Source organism: Castanea sativa, chromosome 3 (genome assembly GCF_040712315.1).
Source record: "Castanea sativa cultivar Marrone di Chiusa Pesio chromosome 3, ASM4071231v1".
Lineage (NCBI taxonomy): Eukaryota > Viridiplantae > Streptophyta > Magnoliopsida > Fagales > Fagaceae > Castanea > Castanea sativa.
In genome coordinates this window covers 13,922,845-13,943,887 of record NC_134015.1, presented here as the reverse complement: position 1 = coordinate 13,943,887, position 21,043 = coordinate 13,922,845, and the positions used below count along the sequence as shown (strand labels likewise).

Below are 21,043 nucleotides of genomic sequence, written 5' to 3'. Positions count from 1 at the left end.
TCATTTCGACCATTTTATCTTTAATAAAATAATAGCACCGAGTTCATTCTCCAAATTTTAAAACCATAAAAATAAATTAGAAAATCAAATTTCCAAAAGATATAATACACTATTGGGTAACCTTTTTGCGATATGGTCTACATTTTAAAATTTAAGTCGGGGCCTGAAATTAAGTAATAATCAATTATAAAAAGTAAACAAAATTAAGGGTGTCAAAATAAAACTTAAAAACCAAAAAAAAAAAAGGCTCTACACAGAATGAACAGCTGATCATACACCTGATGCATTTCCCATACAAAAGAACACAAATCAGCACTCTTTCACTGATTGCTCCCACCTTACAGAAGCGATAACTAAGAACAGCAAAATAGAAAGACAGGCTAATGACTCTCCTATGGCCCTATATCAACTGCAACTAACATGTCTATTTTACAGTCCTCTTAAATCTCAAATATAACTCCAGCAAGTCCCATCTCCAATTGGTAAAGGCAGTATCCAGAAAACTATGCCACCCACTGTGTGCCAAGTCTCTGGCTTGTATTGGAGCTTCATCTTCAGTTATTTTTGTGATTTCAACAGTGAATTAGTGGACAGATCACTAATGCAGCAGGAGAAAAATGTACATTGATTAGCACATGCTGCTGTGTGCCTTCATATTCCAAGCTAAAACTTCTTTCTGTAATGCCCCCAAACTGCTGGCTGAAACATTTCTCTAATGGTACAATAAAAGGAGAGCACAGTACCGAGTTAGGGGCCCTCAGAAACAAGATAGGCAAGATTAACCCAAACCAAACAATCACTGCTGATTTCCAGAACCTCACATATTATCGGAATTGTCTCCAGAATCTGGCATATCCTGGGGACTGCGTGTCTTAACTAGATAAACCTTCTTCACCTGCTTCTCACAGGTTCCCCAAGATGCAGTTTCTTGTTGTCTAATGTGCATGCCACCATTTGCAGCTGGTGCTTTATTGATCCACTTAGGAGGTGGTGTTGGAGGCGCCCCCATGTTCTCCACAAACTGGTTGGGTAAGTTTGTTGAGTTTCCTAAATTTGGCATCCTTGGTGACATCATTGCAGTTGGCCTAGGTGACATCACTGCTGGTGGTCTGGTTCTCACACTTACTTCTATTGCCAAAGCCGACACCCCAGTCCTCAGGTTGCGAATCTGATCTGGGTATTGTAATCTATCTTGTGTCCTCAAATTCTGTCTTTCACCTTGCAGGCCATTTGATGCAACGTTAAACCTAGGCCTAGCCACCATGCCTGGGAAATTATTATGATGCCCATGATAATAATTTGGGTCTTCAGTAAAGCCTCTTTGGTACCCAGAGGGTCCAGCTGGCCTCGGTCTGTTAACCGTATAGTTGATGTTAAGTGTGTTCTTCACAAGACGATGTGCTGCCTCTCCCAGTAATGGACCAGCGATTGCTCCAGGGACTTGTGGCCTGTAAAACAGATGCATTACATTCAAAAACCAAAGCTCTTTAAAGGTAGTTTGCAATAACACTGCAATAATTATACTATAAAGCATCAATAATGGCAATTAAATAGGAAAATAGTGGTAGCAATGCATGAAAGCAAAGAGGTCATCCAGATGCATCACTTGAATTGCCAATAAAAGAAATTAAAATAGAAAAATGCATATAAAGCTGATATTCTCTCTTCTATTTTCTATTGCAACTGTGCCAGTGAAAGCAGTATCTTTCACTTATCCTAACCTAGCCCACAAGGATGAGATAAATGACACAGTAACACTTGCACTAAGACCATGTAAGTGTTGCCATGGCTTGCTTAAGCAAATACTTGCTCACCTTTCCCTCCCTTGGTGCCGCCGGAAACCATTGTCTTCATGCCATAAGACAGGGAACGGTTTAAGATCTATAGGTGTTAAAATCTGCAGATATAACAAATATAAAAAAATTAATAAGCAAATATTTTCAAAAACATTAAATGATGATCCAGCACCTGAAACATCAAATGACCAACCCTGCAACATGCTAAGAGCAGATTAGCAGGGAGATTGGTCTCCCTTAACATCAATCATACAAAGCAGTCTTTAGGAAGAAAAACTAATTCAAATTTTTTTCCATCATGCTATTGACCAGTAAGAAAAGATAAGCTAAGTGTTCCAATAATATCTTTTAAGTAAATGGTCAGGGTTAAATCTCTATGATATATAGATGAGAAAGATTTAAATTTTTTATACCCAACAACAGTATGCTCCATTTTCTTTCATGCATTGGAGGGTCTCCCTCCAAAGGATCGATGATTGAAAATTACTGGTCCTTTTACTTTTCTATTTAAAAAAACAATTTAACAAGCAATTTTTCTGCAAGATTCTACAAACCTTTCCGGGCATGACCACACCCTTTGGAGGTTCTGGAATGTGTTTATGGGCTCGAGGATTAAGATATGTTACATTTCTGCAACGCAAAAATGCCCAATGTGAGAAAAGTAACAAAGCTTTAATTTCTCAGACGTATGAGGGATACTTACAAGACTTGGTTATTATCAATGTCTGCCAATCCACTGACAGGGGAACGGAAAATATAGCTGACACCATTTCTCTCACATAACCAAAGGTATCCATTCATTCCACCACTGCAAAAGGTCAACAAGGGATAAGGGTTAAACCAGTGCATGTGAATGATGGAAAATGATAATAATTCTTCAAACCAAAATAACTGATTTATAATGAGATCAACCAACCTAGCATTTACATCAATTACCCAAACATGTCTTTCACGTGGAGGCACCTGAGAATATATTCCGTAATAGCGACTTATATCTGAAGACAAAGGATGGGCAGGGTGGACATAAAGCAAATCAAGCATCACGCTATTCCGAAACTTTTCTTCATCCTGCATATAACAGATTGAAGATGAGCTCAGTTCAGCATTCAAAACATAATAAATGCTATTTGACAGCATGACTGTTCTTGTCCCTAGTGTATACTTCCTGTATACTTGGGTGACACTTTTTTTATCTTCTAATAAAATTTTCTCATTGCTTATCAAAAAGATAATAATAATGATATCTGACAGCATCTAGGTTTGGGCTGCTAATGATGGCCCTAATGATCCATAGATTATAGCTATCCTCCTTGCTTGAAACTACAGTTGGTACAGAGTAAGGCTCTAAACTGACAATGCTGCCACAACCAGAGCCACAGCATATAAAGGAGTTTCAGGTGGATTATAAGAAATTAAATTGAGTTTCAATATGGTCAAATTTCAGTTAAGAAAATTAGCAGCATCAAAATAAATGTAAAAATACTCAGTTTATCACCAGGAAAAATATCAAGAATCAAATCAACAAAGTGAAGAGCATGGAAAAACATTTTTTTTCCCCATAAAATGGCTTAAGGTAAGTTGCTAAGACAACTCAAGAATCACATTGATCAATCTTGAGCAAAACAACAGCACAAAATCATTTCAAGAAGTTCATCAGAAGTTTAAAAATAAAATAGGAAAGTACTCCATATTTTCAGAAAAGAAATAGCATGAATAAAATAAATTTTGAGAATAGCAAAAACAAATAATTAGGTTCAACAACCAGTAGATAAACAAAGAACTCCTATGTCCAAAAATAGTACAAAAAGTCAAATTAAAATTTTCCAAAAGGTCTTTGATGGAACAAATTTCCTCATCCCCAAACGCATCAGATCCAAACTAAATAATGTGTCTCCTAGCAATTCAGTCAAGAGTCTAATTATTATAGAAACCTAAAGGACTTAAAATTCAGGGATTGCTTCTCTGTCCTTTAAGAGTTTAGTCCGTGAGCTTGTCAGTCAGCATACATACATACAAACATATCTTCTTCTTTTTTTCAATAAGTACCATGCATTCATATCAAACTTCTTAATTTATTTAAAAGTGAAAGGAAAAGAAAGTTATTTAAGCCTTGTCCCTTTGGTTTACAAGAAAAGTTCGTGAAAAGTCTAACTTTCATGCAGCGCATTACTCTTTTCTAAAAGTACAAGAATCTTAACTTTTCTTGCTAATCAAATGCATGAAAAATAAAATAGGGAAAATTACATTTTGAACCCTATAATAATTTATGGAGTGTAACAAATTAAACCAGTAATTTCAAAAGTAACAAAACAAAACTTTTAGTTTCAAAAGTAACAAATCAAACACTGAGATTCACAAGGTAACAAATTAAATACTCAGCCTATATTAAATCCCAAACACAATGCCTCTACACTTAAATGTATTGGGGTTCAATTTATCAGGTTTAATTTATTACACCCCCAAAACTTTACAATTTAGTATGAATATTTCCTAACAAAATAAAGTAAAGCAAGAAAACAATTTTATTTTCCATTATCCTTACAACCAGATAAAAAACCAAATTGCACAATAATCTAATTATTAACATCCAGCAGAAATGCATGGATCATAAAATGATAAAAAAAAATTCATAATTTTATGTTTTTTTCTATATATAAGTAATCCCCTCTTCCATACCGTTAAAGTGCCTTCAACCTTCTTTGTTGCAGCAACCAACTTCTTCTCATCAATGAATGGCAACTTTACAACACCCTGTTTTCTCAACAAACAAAAAAAAAATACTCCCAATATAACTTACAATCACTTAATCAAATAAACAGAAAAAGATGTAAAACTATATGTAATAACAGACACTACCTGCCATGCAAAGCGCTTGCCATTCATGTCAACGTCAAATTCTGTCCAAAAAGAAACCTGCTTAATATTCAAAGGAGAGGAACATTTTTCACAAGTTAAACTGCATAATGATCAATCTTTACCAGAAGGATAGAATTTAAGGATGGGTGATGACAGGTCAGTCATCAACTTTCTGTATTTCTCTGGCAGGGCACTTGAACTGTAACAAGAAAGAAATAAGCTTACCACCACAACAGGAAGAAGAAAGAAAAATTACCAGATAGAAATTCTCTCTCTAGGAAAAAAAAGAAAAAAGAAGAAGAAGAAGAAGAAGAAGAAGAAGAAAGCAAAAACAAATAGCAGAATAACTAAATTAATTTATTAAAAGAAAGGCAAAAACCTTGCTGCAGGTAGGGTTCCCATGAGCTGATCAAAGGGTTTAAATGGCTCTCCCATGAAAAAAGTTATTTCCAAATCAACAAGATCTTTGAGATCAGAAGCAAAAGGAGCATAATGGTATGGATAAAACCTGAAACAACAGTACATAGATGCAGGTTTTAACCAATAAAACTATGATGAAGAAGATATCATACACCTTTTAGAATAAATAAATGAAGAAGAAAATATCTTATGTATTACAGAGAGAGACTATTTAGCTGTTGCAGTTAACATAGCTGTAGGTAATATCTACAAGCTCTAGGCCAAAACCATAATAACAATAGGATCCATAAATTGCAAACATTTTCTCATAATTCTTCAATTTTAAAAAAGAACAAATAGCAATGACTTTCTAGATATATTCATCTTCTTCTGGGAATGATATATCTTTCATGCAAAAAAACTCAGGACCATACATTCAAGAATATGTACGTGTATACATATGTAAAGTCTAATAAAGTTTAACGGGATGATATAATATAGGCAAAACAAAGCACAAAATTTCTACTATCAATATAAACTAAACAGCCAATGAGAATTAGCTCAAACGGCACCTACTCCCTCATAGGAACGGGATGGAAGATGAGGTTGTGGGTTCAAAGCCAATTAAGGGCGTGTACAAATTATCAGTTTAAGGGGGAAAAAACCCTGAACTGACCATTGCCAGGAGCAAACACCTTGGTAGTAATAACGGCAGACCCAACATAAACCTTCCACATACTTCAAAACCTGCAAAGAAAGTGGTCAGCAATGACAAACAAAAATGATTATGCAACCTTTAAGTGGGCTGCAGTGAAAAACAAAGATGATTACGCCAAAGATCACAAATATAAGGCTAATTGTGAGCAGATAAAACTCACCACGTCTTTTCTAACTTCGTCAATCTCTTCCGGCTCTGATACATTAAATTTCTCGGCATAATACCTTTCCTTGTATCCAGGCTCCCCTAGCTTAACCTGAGGAAAGAGCAAATAACAATTAAAATATTTTACAATTCTCTAAACAACACCATTCTTAATCACTAATTTGTGTTTGTACTTGGCTATTTTCTCATCCATCTTGCAAGCCCACAATCAAGCAGAATCCAATTAAGACAAAGGTTATTGTGAAACAGCAATCAACCAGATGCATTTCAGACCAACGGAACAAAACAAACGCTTACAATGTATAGAAAAAAGGGTCAAATGATTGGAATAAGATTGCTATTGAATGAAGGAAACCTGCATCTTCCATCATTCAGGCTAACTTAGAATCTCAGTGGGCAAAGATTTAAAGTACTTAAATTATCCAGATCATCCAAAATGAGAAGAAGAAAAAAAATATTCCATGCAATTAATAATGGTAGAGAGAGGAAACAAAAGCACACGTCAGCCTAGAGGTGGGTTATATGCTTGGAAGAGGTATAGTGGAAAATAATACTGGTGGTTTTACAGTCATTCATTTGCCCCACAAAATTCCAAGTAGGTCACCATTGACAACATCAAAGAGAACTCAAAAGAGGGACTTTCTAGAGATCGTTGGAAATGTTGACACTCTCAACATGATCACATAAGCCAATAATACGATAGCCGTTTTCATTTCTCAATATTAGATGCCCATTTCATCCCCCCCCCCCCCCCCCTTCTCTCTTTTTCTTTTTTTTCTGGAAAAGTTCTAATGAAATAGACATTTAATTTGGATGTACTCCCAATAGAGGTGAAGCTACTAGACTGGACAGTTCACTTTGAATTTTCACCTGTTAAGATTGATAGAACTTAAAATTGAAGTAATCTTCAAAAGTTATATCAACTTTATCATTTAATCCAAAAGAAAGGGCTCCTTATGATCCAATGATTTTCAAGGTATCAATTTTCTGAATTGCACTTACATTATGATAACAAATTCCTCCCTTACGCGAATTAGGGAAAGGTTTTTATAAACCCAGACCTTCTCTACATGCTAGATCAGATAGAATACAAAGCCCTCGTCTACATGAATATAATATAAGAATTCCATTATCAAAGTTAGACCACAGACCTTGTCTACCACCGGCGCTTGTGGCTCTTCAGCAGACTCTCTTCTCGATTTAAGTTTCATCTCTTCATTATTCTCAAAAGCCTGCAATTATCATTAACATCAAGACTCAGCCAATTCCCATATTCCTATTCTTGAGAACAATAGGAGCTATTGAAAAACCAAATAGCTGAAGAAGCACAAAATTAGTCTGTCACATTGGCAGTACAAAATAAGTAATTTACATGTTTATATACAAATTAAAAAAGTCCTTTTTCTTCATAGTAATTAAATATGCACCCAGTGAATAACCCATGACATTACCCGCCAACTTGCTTTTGCGAAGGGAAGTACAATTTGAGCAAAGGCTCATTGGCTAGAAAAGTCCAAATTTTGTAAGGCCAAGCATCCTTGGGGATTTAAATCCAGCATACAGCAATACAGAATTGCCTATATATATTGATAAGTTACAGAATTGCCTAATATTTCTAAGAGAAAGGACTCAAGAAGATGCAATCACAGAATTGTTAAAGCTAACCTAAGTGTGCTTCAAGCACAATAGCCCAAGAGATGAAGCGCTTCAATGAAGCAAAAGCAGGCACGCTTTTCTTTGTGCTTTTTCAAAAAGCGCAAGGTGCTTTTCTATTTTTTTTTCCCCCCCAAACCCTACAACAAAATCCATTGAAATAAAAAAAGACACTAATTTTTACCATTCAAGTGTTTTTTTATCTTTACTTTTACAATATATTTTAATTAACTATGCACTTCGCTTTAATCATTGCTGCATTTGCAAATGTAGTAGTGGGACTAGATCATTTGTTGCTGCATTATGAAATTGCCTATGGAACTTTGGACTTTAATCTTTTATGTTTTGGGGTTCTGTGGATAATGTCCAAAAGTGTTGTTGGGTACATCAGGATGGAGGAATTGGTTTGGTAAACATTTTTCTTTTGTCTGGAATTTAGTTCCATTATGCCTATTGTGGACTTTGCGAAGGGAGAGGAACCATCATACTTTCAAGGATGTGGATGCCTCAGTTACTCAACTAAAATTGACTTTCCTCAAAACCTTGTTTGAATCTTTGGGCCATTATAAGATACATTTGAATCATTTGATGCAGGAAATGCAAAGAAAAATTAGTTTTAGTTTATTTTATTTTATTTTGGAATTCGGGTGTATTTGCTGGTCAATTGGATTTTATTTTAGGTTTATTAGTTGATTAGTTTATTAGTATTCTATTTAATTTCTTAGAGTTAAGGGTCTTATTTTTTTAATTTAATAATTTGGCTTTCCTAAGTCAACTAGAATTAGGATTTAGTCACAGTAGTCAATATAAGCACACTATGGTATTCCTATCAACAAAAATTTTGATTACTTTATGAAAAATCTCTAGGAATTTCAATGGTATGGTGCTGACTCCAACCAACCATATGTGCTGACTATTAGGCTTGTCATCTCTTGCTTGGTAGTGCAGCCTCCAAGAAAGCCTAGTTATTGACTCCTACATTATCTATTTCTTATTCTCCAATTTTGTTTTGCATCCATTTTGATTTCTTCCTACATCAACATTTGATCGCAGACTTCATTGATTCTCTTTCTTTAGGCTGTAATCTTCATTTATTTAATCTCTTTAAGTCTATTTTGTGTATATTTCTATGCACATGAGGTAGTTTAAAATTCCATCACTTATCAAACAGATATCGGTTGTTATGGTTATAAAAATGAGCTCTAGCTCAACTAGCACCTCCTCCCTTAATAAGTTCTAATGTGGTGAGATTGTGGGTTCAAGACCCATTGAGTGTGTAACATAACAAACAAAAAGTAAAAACATTGTTATATGATTATGTATATTTTGTAACACGCGTGAATTCTATAAGATGTACTTTTTTAAACCTCTCATATGCACTTACAAACTGAATTTAGAGTCTATAATGCTCGTGACTATAAACATGACACATATTGGTGAAATCTCTAACACCCAACCTTGAATAGCTGGCTCTAGATACCTACCGAAAGTCCAAAGTGGCTTTAGAAACCTACCAAAAGTCCAAAACAAACAAGTCCTACCATAAATGCAGATGAGCCCAGTTATGATACAGAGATTATGATCATAGACTCTCAATTATGTATATGGCAAACTACTTTGTTAAGCTACATGAATCCACAGTTCATAGAACTACTTGGAACAAAACAGAGTACAAAGGGAACCTCCCTGCTACAGCAACCAAATACAAAACTAACTACAAGACCAAAGCAAGGCTAAACATATGGCAAAGCAAAAATGCACTAACAACTGCACTAACAACAGAACAAGACATATTAAATAAACATCCAAACCAGCACTTCAGCATGGACAGCACAATAGCACTCTAGCAAAAACTAGAGTTATTCCTTTCACTCTTAGAGTATTTCCTTTCACTTCAGCCATTCAATGGGGCATTCCCAAAATCAAACTCAGAACCTCTCACAAGCAAAGCGAGAACAATATTACTCGGCCAAATGTTACATTTTTCAATTATTATTTAATATTAAATCTACGTGTTCCAACAGTTAATTAAATTACTTTCCATTACATGCACTAGATAATTAGAGAAGGAGCAAAAAAAAAACTTATTAAATAAGTTGTTTTAGAGCTTCCCATTCCATTTTCATTAGCCCAAACAACACATGTATTGCAAGGAACAAGCATTGACAAAGCAACCCAATTCAATGCAAGTTGATAAGCACCAAGCAATTCAATGCAATGTGTTATAATATTAGATGCTTCTAACAAATAAGACAATTCAAGTATACAATAAGAAGTAGTCGGCTAAACAAACTAATAATAAAATGATTTAACTTCCAACAAAAGAAATAAATATTCCAGACATTATTTTTTTTTTTATATAAATAGCTCCAGACATTATATAATAATAATTCTAAGAAGATAATAAGAATCTAGAAAGATGGAAGTTAAAAAAAATGCAAAAATCATGTCGAATGGATAGGGAAATGAAAATGATAATAATAATTAATAAGAGTAGAAACATGGAGAAAGCAAAATACCTGCTGAATTCGAGCCCTCTTTTGAAAGATTTGCTCTTCATAAACAGCAACAGACTGAATAAAATGTTCTACTTTATCTAACAAAACCTGGAGATGCAAAATAATTCACATTAGTATCTGAAAGCTAGCACCATTAACTCACACAACATATAACAAATAACAACTCACAAACTTCTAAGTCATCCATGTTTATTTAAAAGTTCTTGGAAATTTTATAATTATTTTTCTATAAATCATTCTCTTTATTTTTTTTTTCCCCCAAAATACTTCAGTTCAAACTTAAGACTGAGATCTATAAAACTTACTTCTTGTCAATTTTTATGTATATATCCATGTCACTTTTGCTCCTAAAGAATTTAAGGCAAAAGATGAAGAATGGTTGATTTAAAGTGATGAAATTCTTGATATCATTTTGTTTTTCAAAGTGGGACTTGACTTGGGTTTAGATGTAGGGCATACCAATTCAAATGAATGTACGATAGTTTCTCATTCTGAATCTGTCAAAATCAAGAAAGACATGTATAGGGAATCCCACATTGGAAAATGAAAGACGATGCTACACTTCCTCCTTATAAATACCACATTCCATCAAGTATTTTATACGCTGAATGTACGGACTAGCTTTTGTGTGGGCTAACATTCTTTATTTCAATGTTGGGTTGATTGTCGGCCCATTTACTCCCTTACAAAAGAAATAATGTGTATAAGCTTACTTTCTTTCCTTTTTGTTTTTTTTTATTTTCTTTTTTGATAAAATGTAAGCTTACTTTCTTTTTTTCCTGGTTAAACCTTTCAGGTTCAACTTTCTTTTTGAATTGCAGTTTTCTTTTTTTTTACCCAGGAACATTTCCAGTTCTGGGTTTTGGCAGTTAAATCACTAGTTGGCCAATTTTTCACAATTTCAGGTTTTTGTAGGTCCCAAGTCACAGTTGAACTGGTTGGACCAACCAGTCCAATCCAGTTTTTGAAACCTATGGGTGCCACACAAGTATGAAAGCTTATTAAATATGTCCAATATCTGAAACACCACAAACCATCTACTTCTAATTCGATCTACCCTACACACCAAAAAATAAAAAGATTACTAATATACTAAAGAAATTAAAATGTAAAAAACAACATTACCAAACCCGTAAGCAGGGCAGGGATTACACAGCTTCTTTCGGCATCATAGCAACTAAATTCTATACATGATGAGAACACATGTACTCTACTTATCAAAAAAATTAATGATTTATATAAAGCAGAATATAAACTTAAATGAAAATGAAACAGATAAACAAGAATTTCATATTTTACATGTGATATAAAGACTAACTGCTGTGCTCCAAACCTTAAATATAATTGAAAATTCCTAAACGTTTTATGCGTGCATGCCTATCCACAAGTTTAATCAACACCTGCACCTATCTATATATCTTAGGTATATGAGCTTCAATTAACCCAACTCAAGGTTTTGGTTTTGGTGGGATGATAGGATTATGATTATCACAAAGTACAAGGGTGAGATTTCAATCTTTTAACCTTATTTGTTCTTCATGTTCTGAGGACGAACTTTTCATCTCAAAGCCACTATTTGAAATTATTCAGATTTATTAGAACACCCATCCAGTTGTTGTCAAGTAAAAGAAAAAGAATATTATCATGAGCCAGTCACAACTCCCAAACATAAGAACAAGCCACAAACTGCTGCTACAGAAATCAGATGCCACACTGAACAACAGACAAGCAGACTGTATAAAGAAGAGAAATTACCTCACCCGCATCAGTAAGGTAACCACCCATAGCAGCAAACTCACTTCTATAAATATGCATCAGTAAATTTATAGCACCCTGAAGTAGTAAAACAAGTATGAAAAATTAGAATAAGAAGAGGGAACTGAAAAGAGAAAGAACATCAAATGCAGGAAATTTTTTGAAGTTTAAAAAGAAGGTTTTACAGTCAAAAAGCTTAAAGATGCTAAAAGAATGGGAATCTTAATCAAATTCACGGTGGAAATATAGAGAAAATGTTTATAATCTCAGTACTAAGAAGAACAAATGTGAAAACTTCAGCAAATTTTTAACTTGCAACAAAAATTAACACAGAAGGCTGCCTCCCACCTACATACCTCCCTGATCTCCAATGTTGGCATATGTGGAAGAAAGTCATTACCAACAAAAAAACACAAAAATACAAAATCATCTACAATTCGTTCGAAGTTAATCTCAAATGGAGGGTTCAGAATCTCCAAATCATATTGCAGATATTCTCGCAACACCCATAGGTTGAGAAACTGCCAACAAAGTGAACGATTTCAGATATAATAAGACAAATAAAATAAAAACAAATTTAAAAATTGTGGAACTCAAAAGGCAGAAGTGAATTCCCAAACCTGATATTTCTTCTTGTGAATTGGGGTATCATCTACGGCATTCCGATCCTCAGCTCCATTGCCTGCCCTACCACGACAATCAGCTGCAAGATGACCCACTTGGCCACAACTAAAACATTTTTCCTGATGCCCAGGCAGAGTAATCACCTGTGAACTCAGGAAAGTGTGAGATCAACCATTTGAAATAAACTATTTTGTAAAGAGTGTTATCAAGACATGAGCAACTGACCTCTCTTAGTACAGAGAAATGAATCTCATGTGTAGCTAAAGATAGCATAATCAGATCGGCGTCCTATAGAGGACCAAAAAGAGTGCAAAAATAAGAAAAGACAAATAGCACAACAAAATTAGAAATGATGAGCATAAAATTGGGCAAACACTTACCAGACCATATAGACAATGCTGAGTGTTTGGATTGAAACCAGGAAGGTTACGTTGCAATCGAATGTATGACATGATTTTGTGTTCCCCTTCACCGGGTACGTTTGAATCAGAAAGAATAACCTTCAAATAATCACCCAATGCAGCCCCATAAATAAATTAGAGAGACAAAGTATCCTGAAAATCAGAAGCATAAGGGGAAAATATAGAAGGGATTACTCCACAGACAAGGATCATCCGATCTTGAGGGGATAAGGGAGACATAGAACCATGTAGGATAAGATCAATCACACCTTTGTATACCGCCAGCCTGGATTGCGGTTCAACCTAGATTGTATAAAGTACTGAAGTGCTACTGAAAGCACCGCCATAAACTGAGTTCCGGGAGTGATGACATTTGAATCACAAGTTGCAGGCTTTTCTTTAGGGGTCAAATTTCTTCCCTCAGCCTCAAATTCTTTCCTCAGCCTTTCCTCTTCAGCTTCCTAGCATGTCATATGTGAGTTAACCAACATCATTATTTTTTATTGGTAATGACACACACACCTACTATCTCACCCTCCACCTTGGTCTTACAAGAGGAGTTGTCATTAAGTAGGAACCATTTAGCTAGTATGAGATATATCTTACCGCATCAGCTGCATCTTTTGCAGCTCGGAAGCGCCGAGAACGTTGTTGATTCATTTTAGCTCTTGGTGCAACCCCATCTATAAAATTCAAAGTCACAAATCTGAATCTAGTGCAACAAAAATGTGCATAGACAGTATATATTAAATAGAGCTCACCAATTGCCATATAAAGAAGCTTCCTTGGGCGAACTAATGAGAAGAGATGGTCAATGTAATCAAATATTGATTTGAATACATCGTCATAGGTGGTAGGTGAAGGCTGCATGAACAGAGTATAAATATGTTACCAGGTTGTCAACTTCAACTGATTTGTCAACATGGTTGGGGTATCAGACATGCTCAAAGTTCCAGATGCAAGAACTCCACCTTATACATGTCTCTTTTAAGCATCTATATCTAATGTATAAGTATTTGCTTGCACGCATAACAACCGCATTTAGTAAAACAATTACGAGAAATATACACCAGAACAATTCAGGGGTTCTTTCATCTAACATCATTATTATCCAATGTGCTTTCCAGAATCAAACTTTTAAACCCCCTCCCATAGTTTTTTTAAAAATTAAAAAGCGAAAGCACAAACGGCATTGACGAAAAACAAACATAACAAGCAACTTAAAGGTCATTATTTTCTACATTAAACTCTCCCTATATACCCAAACTCATTCTAACTGCATTCAAGGTTTCCCACATCTAATCCTACATAGTTTTTTTTTTATAGGTAGATCTAAGCCTACATAGTTATCACGAAGGCTTAGTTGAGTTGAGCCTCATTACAAACATGATCACATTTCAAACATTTCGGTTTTGCACCAAAAATCAGCATTAAAAGGTTTGATTGAAAGTTCTTCAATTTTCTTTTGGCAAGCTGTTGAAATTATTTGAGGAAATTTTTTGATAAGTAATAAGTTTTATTGATATCAAAAAGGAAGATCCTAGTACACAGGGAGTGTACAAGGGGTCAACAAATCAAATACAAAAATTAAAATAATCTAAGAAATCAATGAAAGACGGGAATGTTTGTTTTTGCAAAGCTTGAGGTCTGGAATGGATCTCTTAATATCTTCAAAACATCTACTATTTCTCTCCCTCCAAAGACACCATGTTAAGCAATGAGAAATAATGGACCATATATAACCATTTCAATGACAACCAAACTTGCCTTGCCAACACCCTAACAGCCCCAAAACAGTAAGCGGCATAACCCAAGTTACCCCAAATAAACCCAAAACCATAGACCACAAATCCATAGCAATGGGACAATGAAGGAAGAGATGATCAACTGATTCACCATTACTCTTGCACATGTAGCACCAATCCAAAATCCACACCTTCCTATTTTGTAAATTATCAGTCGTCAAGCATTTCCCTAAAGAAGCAATCCAAACAAAAAAAGCTACTTGAGAGGGAATCTTCTGCTTCCAAATACTTCTCCAAGGAAAACCATAGATAGTACGGCCCACTAAAATTCTATAGTAATCATTAACCATGAACCCCTTATCTTTGGTAGGTATCCAACACATCCTATCCTCACCAAACCCTTATTGAAGAACCATATATGGTTTCCATGAAGCCTAACATAGCCTCTAATTTCCAAGCATGCACATCCCTAAAGAAGCTCACATCCCAAAAGAGGACTCCACTGGAGGACTTCATAAGCTCAGCCACACTAGCCTCCTTATTCCTGCAATATCTGAACAAGTTAGGATAACTAACAGCAAGAGATGTCTCTCCACACCAATGGTCTTGCCAATGGTCTTGCCAAAACTTCACCCTAGACCCATCACCAATATCATACAGAATATGGCGTGAGAAAGAAGGCCATCCCTGACTGATACTTCTCCATAAACCAACACCATATGGACTATTAACAAATTTGGTACACCAGCCCCCACATACACATCTATATTTCATCTGTATCACTTGTCTCCAAAGGGCATCCTTCTCAATCCCAAATCTCCATAGCCACTTCCCAAGCAAAGCTTCATTGAAAAGTCTTATCTTCCTTATCCCTAAGCCACCCGAAGAAATTGGAGCACAAACAGTAGCCCATTTAACCAAATGAAATTTAGGTTCATCACCAAAACCACCCCATAAGAAATTCCACTGAAGTTTCTCAATTCGGTTAGCCACACTAGCAGGTATATTAAATAAAGATATAAAATAAGTGGGTAAATTAGATAGGGTGTTTTTACTTAGAGTGACTCTACCTCACTTGGATAAGTACAAGCAATTCCAACCCGCTAATCTCCTATCCATTTTCTCTAAAATCGGATTCCATATAGTCTTATCCTTGAATTTAGCACCCAAAGGAAGACCAAATATTTCATTGGAAGAGTACCCTACTTGCAGCCAAGGACATTCAGCAATACGTCAATATTGTGCACTACTCCAACCGGAACCAATCCTGACTTACCCAAATTTATCTTTAGACCCAACACTGTCTCAAACCAAATAAGAATCATACTGAGAATCAAAATCTATTCTAGGTCAGCATCACAAAAAATTAGTGTCATCCGCAAAAAGGAGATGAGACATCGCCAAGTATCTTCCCTCCTAGTTACCCACACTAAAGCCTAACATGTGTCCTTCATGAACTGCTTTATCCAACATTCTTCCAAGAACTTCCATCACCAAAACAAACAACAAGGGAGAAAACGGATCACCTTGTCCCAACCTTTTGGAGCTACCAAAAACCCCACAAGGAGAGCCATTAATCAAGATACAGAAACGGACTGTAGATAGACAAAAGAAAATCCACTGTTTCTACTTAGCAGAGAACCCACTTCTTTCTAACATCCGCAAAAGAAAACTTCAATTGTGTAGTTGTGTCGTGCGAATCATTAGAGATGGAAAAATCCGTGTTTACCCTACATAAACCAACACAACTACAAAATCCTTTTTCTCATTAGTACATGTATACAGCTCTACGCAATCCTCAGATCATTTCCACCTTGCTTTTACAAGAAGAGGAGGTGCAAGTGCAAATTGCAAGAGCTCATTGGCCTATCTATCAATCTATCTACACGCAAGACACGAATACATAAAAACATACATACAGCCCAAATTACTGAAACCATGTTGCTTTTGTCTTAATTTTTCTTTGGTTACATGAAAAAAAGAGTGATGCTAAGCTTTTCAAATTACAAGCCTAACTTTTAAAACAATACCATAAAAATATATCTATCTATCTATCTATCTATCTATATATATATTGTTGATATGGCATCAATCACATCATTATCACGTCAATTTGTAAGGTTCTTCAAGTAAAATTGATAATAAATTTATCTAAGAAACTCCCAAACTAACCCCAATGGGTTGGCTAAGTGGTTCCTAAGGTCTCATGATATCCACGATATCCTAAGTTCAAAACTTCTTGTAAGCCTCTTGGGGCACTCCCCCAGGAGTCCTCCCTGTAATAACTTAGTGCATGTGGGACGGGAACTACTTAAACTCAAGAGAATAGTCAGGTACTTAAAGAGATCCGATACCCTAATATATCAAAAAAAAAAACTCCCAAACTTTCATCTTCAAACTAAAATCTCTCTCTCTCTCTCTCTCTCTCTCTCTCTCTCTCTCTCTCTCTCTCTCTCTAAAGTATCAATGAATTCAGAATTTTGTTCCAGAAACTTCTTCCTGAGCTAAAAACTTTCTCTCTAAAGCAATCAATTTTAAAATTTTTTCAAGAAACTTCTTCCTGAGCTAAATTCTTTCTTTTCTTTCTATATATGAAACGAAATGAAATGAAAAACATAGCAATCGAAAGACAAACAAGAAGTAGGGGAAAGAAAACGCATACCTTGCCCTCAGGATGAAAGCAAGGGTGAATGATTCCATTCATGTCCAAGTACAAGTTATCGAACTCCATTCCATTAGGGTTTGGACTCGACACGTCCACATTCCCCTCCTCCGCCTCCACCACGTCAGCTATCGACCTTGGATACCGGTCCGCCAGCCACCGATAAAACGCCGGCACGCCCATGGATCTTTGTTGGTTTCCGGATTCGGATCCGGGTCGGAGGAAAAACAAAAATATATATATAAATTATGGAAAATTTGATCGAGATCTGTTGTGTTGACTGTGTGGGTTGGTGAAGATTTTGATTGAAAGATAAGAGGGATAATGATCAATCAATGTGGGTTTTGGTTGGGAGCGGGGGGAGATTAGGTGGGGCTGTTTGGATGCGAGGGTATTTATAGTTTTGGGGATTTTTTTTTGGGTTGAATTGACGTGGATTAGAGGGTAAAATGTGTTTGGAATGGTTACTACCAGAATTATGCTATCCTTGGAATGTAATACTATGGAATATTCTATTCGTGCCCAGTGCCCACGCTGCTACGCCGCCCTACGTGTTAAAAATTTCCAAAATAAGTGCTGTGTTTGGTAAAAAGTCGTACTTCCGATTTGGAAACCTCACGTCAACACTAATCAAAACAGTTTGGAATATCATATTGCTTTTGTTTTTTGGGGCTAAATTGCAAATTTATTGTTTATGTACGATTGAAATTCATATCAATTCGTATAGTTAAGTCCCCTATGTTTCAAACTTATTTAATTTAGATATTTTGTTAAATTTGTTTAAAAATGTGTTGTTAAGCATGCAATCATATAATGAAAAAAAAAAAAATTGAAAAAAATCTCACATGAAAAATCTATCAAATATTTTTATTAATTTTATAGCTTTTTTTTTTCATGTGAGAAAAATATTTTTTTTGTTGCAAATTTTTAACTAAATTGGATGGAAGGCCTAAATTGAATAATTTAAAACCTAGAAGATCTTACTATTTGTGGATTTCACATTTGTTTAGAATCCACTTATTTTGTTAAAATTGAAAACTTTTTACTAAAAATATTGTAGATAAAGGTAAAAGTTAACTGAAATAGTACAGTGTGATTCATAAATAGTGTCAAAAAGTGCAGTGAAGCCATGAATAATAGCAAAAATAAGCTAAATAGTAAAATAAGCTGACTTTTTAATTTGAAACTGATAGGGATGAAAATACTCAGACCGTCCATGGTCATCACACCAGCAGCCGTTCAGAAGGTAGCGTCAAGACGAGTCTAACGGGCATGGTCGTCCTTGGACGAAAACAAACCTACATCATTCGTCCAAAGGGAGGCGCACACCCCCGTCCTGAAGGAATTGGTCCACATGAAGACCCTTGGATGAGACCTTTACACTTGGAAATTACTAAGTACATTTTACCACTCCGTAACTTACGCGTAACTTCCGGTGACTGTTTTATGAGAAGATATAACTCCCAAACGATTGTAGGAGTTATCCATGAACCCCCGACCTCCTTAAATCTAGGAGAGGTTACAGTTCCAATAACTGCTCCTAGAACACTATATAAATACCCGTTCAGACCAATGAAAGGTACGTTTTTATGATTCCCAAAAAGTTGGAATTCCAAAAATACAGGGAGAAAACTAACTTTGTCATCGGAGGGTTCTTGGCCGGCGATCCCGGTCACCTTTGATCGCTTTTCTTTGTCTTTCAGGCCATCAAGAAAGCAAGCGGTCCTTTCAAGTCTGAAGCATCCAGCCTACGGATTTTCTTTGCATCATCAGAAACTAAATACACACTTAACTTTACTTTTTATTTATCGTACTTTCTGCACACACAAAAAAAAAGATAAATTGTTCCCATTTTTTTTTTTTTGGTATGAATAAGTTGGAGCTTGAAGGAATGATTGAGTTTAGCATATTGGGATTCAGTGTAATAGCAAATCAAAGGTTGAGATCAAAAGTTTCAATTTTAATCTCAACCTTTAAAAAAAAAAAGTTTATTAACTATGAATTTTCTACCATTTTTTTCAATTTTTTTTAACCTCTCTCACTCACAACTAAGGTTTATTGCTAAGTTGTGTGTATATGTTAAAATAATTAGTATTCTTAAAAAAAAAAAAACAAACAGTGGGTTAATCCAACATTGAAAAATAAGTGTGAGTTAAAGAGGTTTAAAACATATGCTATATATTTGAGAGTTAAATCATTTTGGATACACATCACTATTAGTTTTTTTAAGACTTTCTCTCATCTCCTTTTTTGTATTAAAAATATTTCGTATTCTAATTGCTAAGTCCGAGTTGAGCTTAGTGCAAATTGGGTTTGTTTGGTACATGTGTTTAAATACATATTTTCAATTTTTAAAGAATATTACACGTATTTTCACATATTTTTTTACCTACATGTATTTTCTAAAAATACAAACAAAAACCATGCTACCAAACAGCCTCTGCTCTCCACGGTAGGAAGTATGCTGGGAAATCTGTAAACTTTGAAGTTTGAAATTTCTCTTTTTTTATCTCTGCCAACTCTTTTTGGGTTTTCGGTTTTGGTTCCTAGCGATGCAAATTTCTTGGCCCATTATTTTGGAAATTGGGCTGGATTTTGTACAGATTGGGTGGAAGTCTCCCCTATAAACTATAAGGCTGTTCCTTCCTTAACCTTGGGCTTTGTGTCAAAAACTTGTACTTTTTCAGCCAAAAAATTTATTAAGAAATAGGTGGGATTGTAGAGTTTTTTTTTTTTTTTTTTTTTTTTTTTCGGAGGTGATACATTGACAATATATTTTATAGCAAATTATAAGTAGTAAATTATTATTGGTTTTAATTAAAATTCATAATTAAAATTACTTATTTCTCATCCATAACAGTTAATAACAACTTATTATTTAGAATTTATTATAAAAGTATTATGAAAATTTTGTGAATATAATAGTTTTTTTTTCTCTCAAAAATTAGAATATTGGATGGATTACAAAAGCCAGATCCCATAAGTTGATTATTTAATTCTATTTTATTGTCCATTAAAAGGTTAAAATCGTGAGTTTTACTAAACTCGCATGGTAAAATCTCTAAGCGCCGAATAAAATCAAGATTTAAATCATATTTACTGAAAGCATAATGATAAAAACCAATTATTATGAAATGAATGTTATAGATTTCAATCTTATTATATCTCACTTAAAAAAAAATCAAATCCATATAAATAAATAAATAATTGTATTTCCTCAATTTTACCTGTTAGCTTGTAGAACTATTTTGTTTTAAAAGGCTTTTGGAAAAACTGTAATATAGGCATATAACAAATTAAACTCTAAGTTTTAAAAGTAACAAATTAATCCCAAAATGATTTTATATCAAAGGAAATTTTCGCAATATGTTTTTTTAGTTGACACCCATTTGAATGATCTGATTATTATTTCCAACACAATATGGGTACCTTGAAAATTACTGTTTTACTCCAAGGGATGCATGGATTCTTGTAATCAAGTTGATCGAACCTGTTTACACCAATCAAATGCGAAATTACAAAATTTCCTAAAACTATAGATGAATATAATTTTTTACAAAGTTTGACAAAAATTGAACCATTTGAAGAAGCTTGAGGGTGGTCTGGGTTCCAATTTCCAACAAATCTTTATTCTTCTCAAACCACCTAGTGTTCTGTTCAATGGCGCATAAAGTTAGTAATCTCATTGACTAATCGAGGAAGGAAAAGTCAGGAGAAAAGCAATTGCAAGTTGCAACAATTATATGATGA

General features: G+C 34.7%; 1 protein-coding gene across 1 annotated transcript; it reads right to left on the bottom strand.

Moving 5' to 3' along the window:
* Positions 1–208: 208 nt before the first annotated feature.
* Positions 209–17,662, bottom strand: LOC142627984 (5'-3' exoribonuclease 4). Its single transcript, XM_075801900.1, has 22 exons — positions 17,294–17,662; positions 13,648–13,750; positions 13,493–13,569; positions 13,156–13,347; positions 12,866–12,985; positions 12,711–12,773; positions 12,482–12,628; positions 12,218–12,382; positions 11,862–11,939; positions 10,107–10,193; positions 7,086–7,166; positions 5,930–6,025; positions 5,728–5,798; positions 5,032–5,160; positions 4,775–4,851; positions 4,653–4,693; positions 4,473–4,547; positions 2,713–2,864; positions 2,500–2,604; positions 2,351–2,426; positions 1,815–1,897; positions 209–1,448 (listed from the first exon to the last, which is right to left on the bottom strand). Exons 1-22 carry the CDS (start codon positions 17,474–17,476, stop codon positions 818–820), a joined length of 2,832 nt encoding a protein of 943 aa, XP_075658015.1. The 5' UTR covers positions 17,477–17,662; the 3' UTR covers positions 209–817.
* Between the last annotated feature and the right edge of the window lie 3,381 nt (positions 17,663–21,043).

What these genes read in the sequence shown, in the direction of transcription:
- LOC142627984 (XM_075801900.1), bottom strand. Translation starts at nt 17,476, where the DNA reads ATGGGCGTGCCGGCGTTTTATCGGTGGCTGGCGGACCGGTATCCAAGG. An exon ending in CAGGCTGGCGGTATACAAAG is followed by an intron (nt 12,986 to 13,155) that starts GTGTGATTGATC and finishes GATTATTTGAAG; the next exon opens with GTTATTCTTTCTGATTCAAA. An exon ending in GCAAGCGCTTTGCATGGCAG is followed by an intron (nt 4,548 to 4,652) that starts GTAGTGTCTGTT and finishes TTGAGAAAACAG; the next exon opens with GGTGTTGTAAAGTTGCCATT.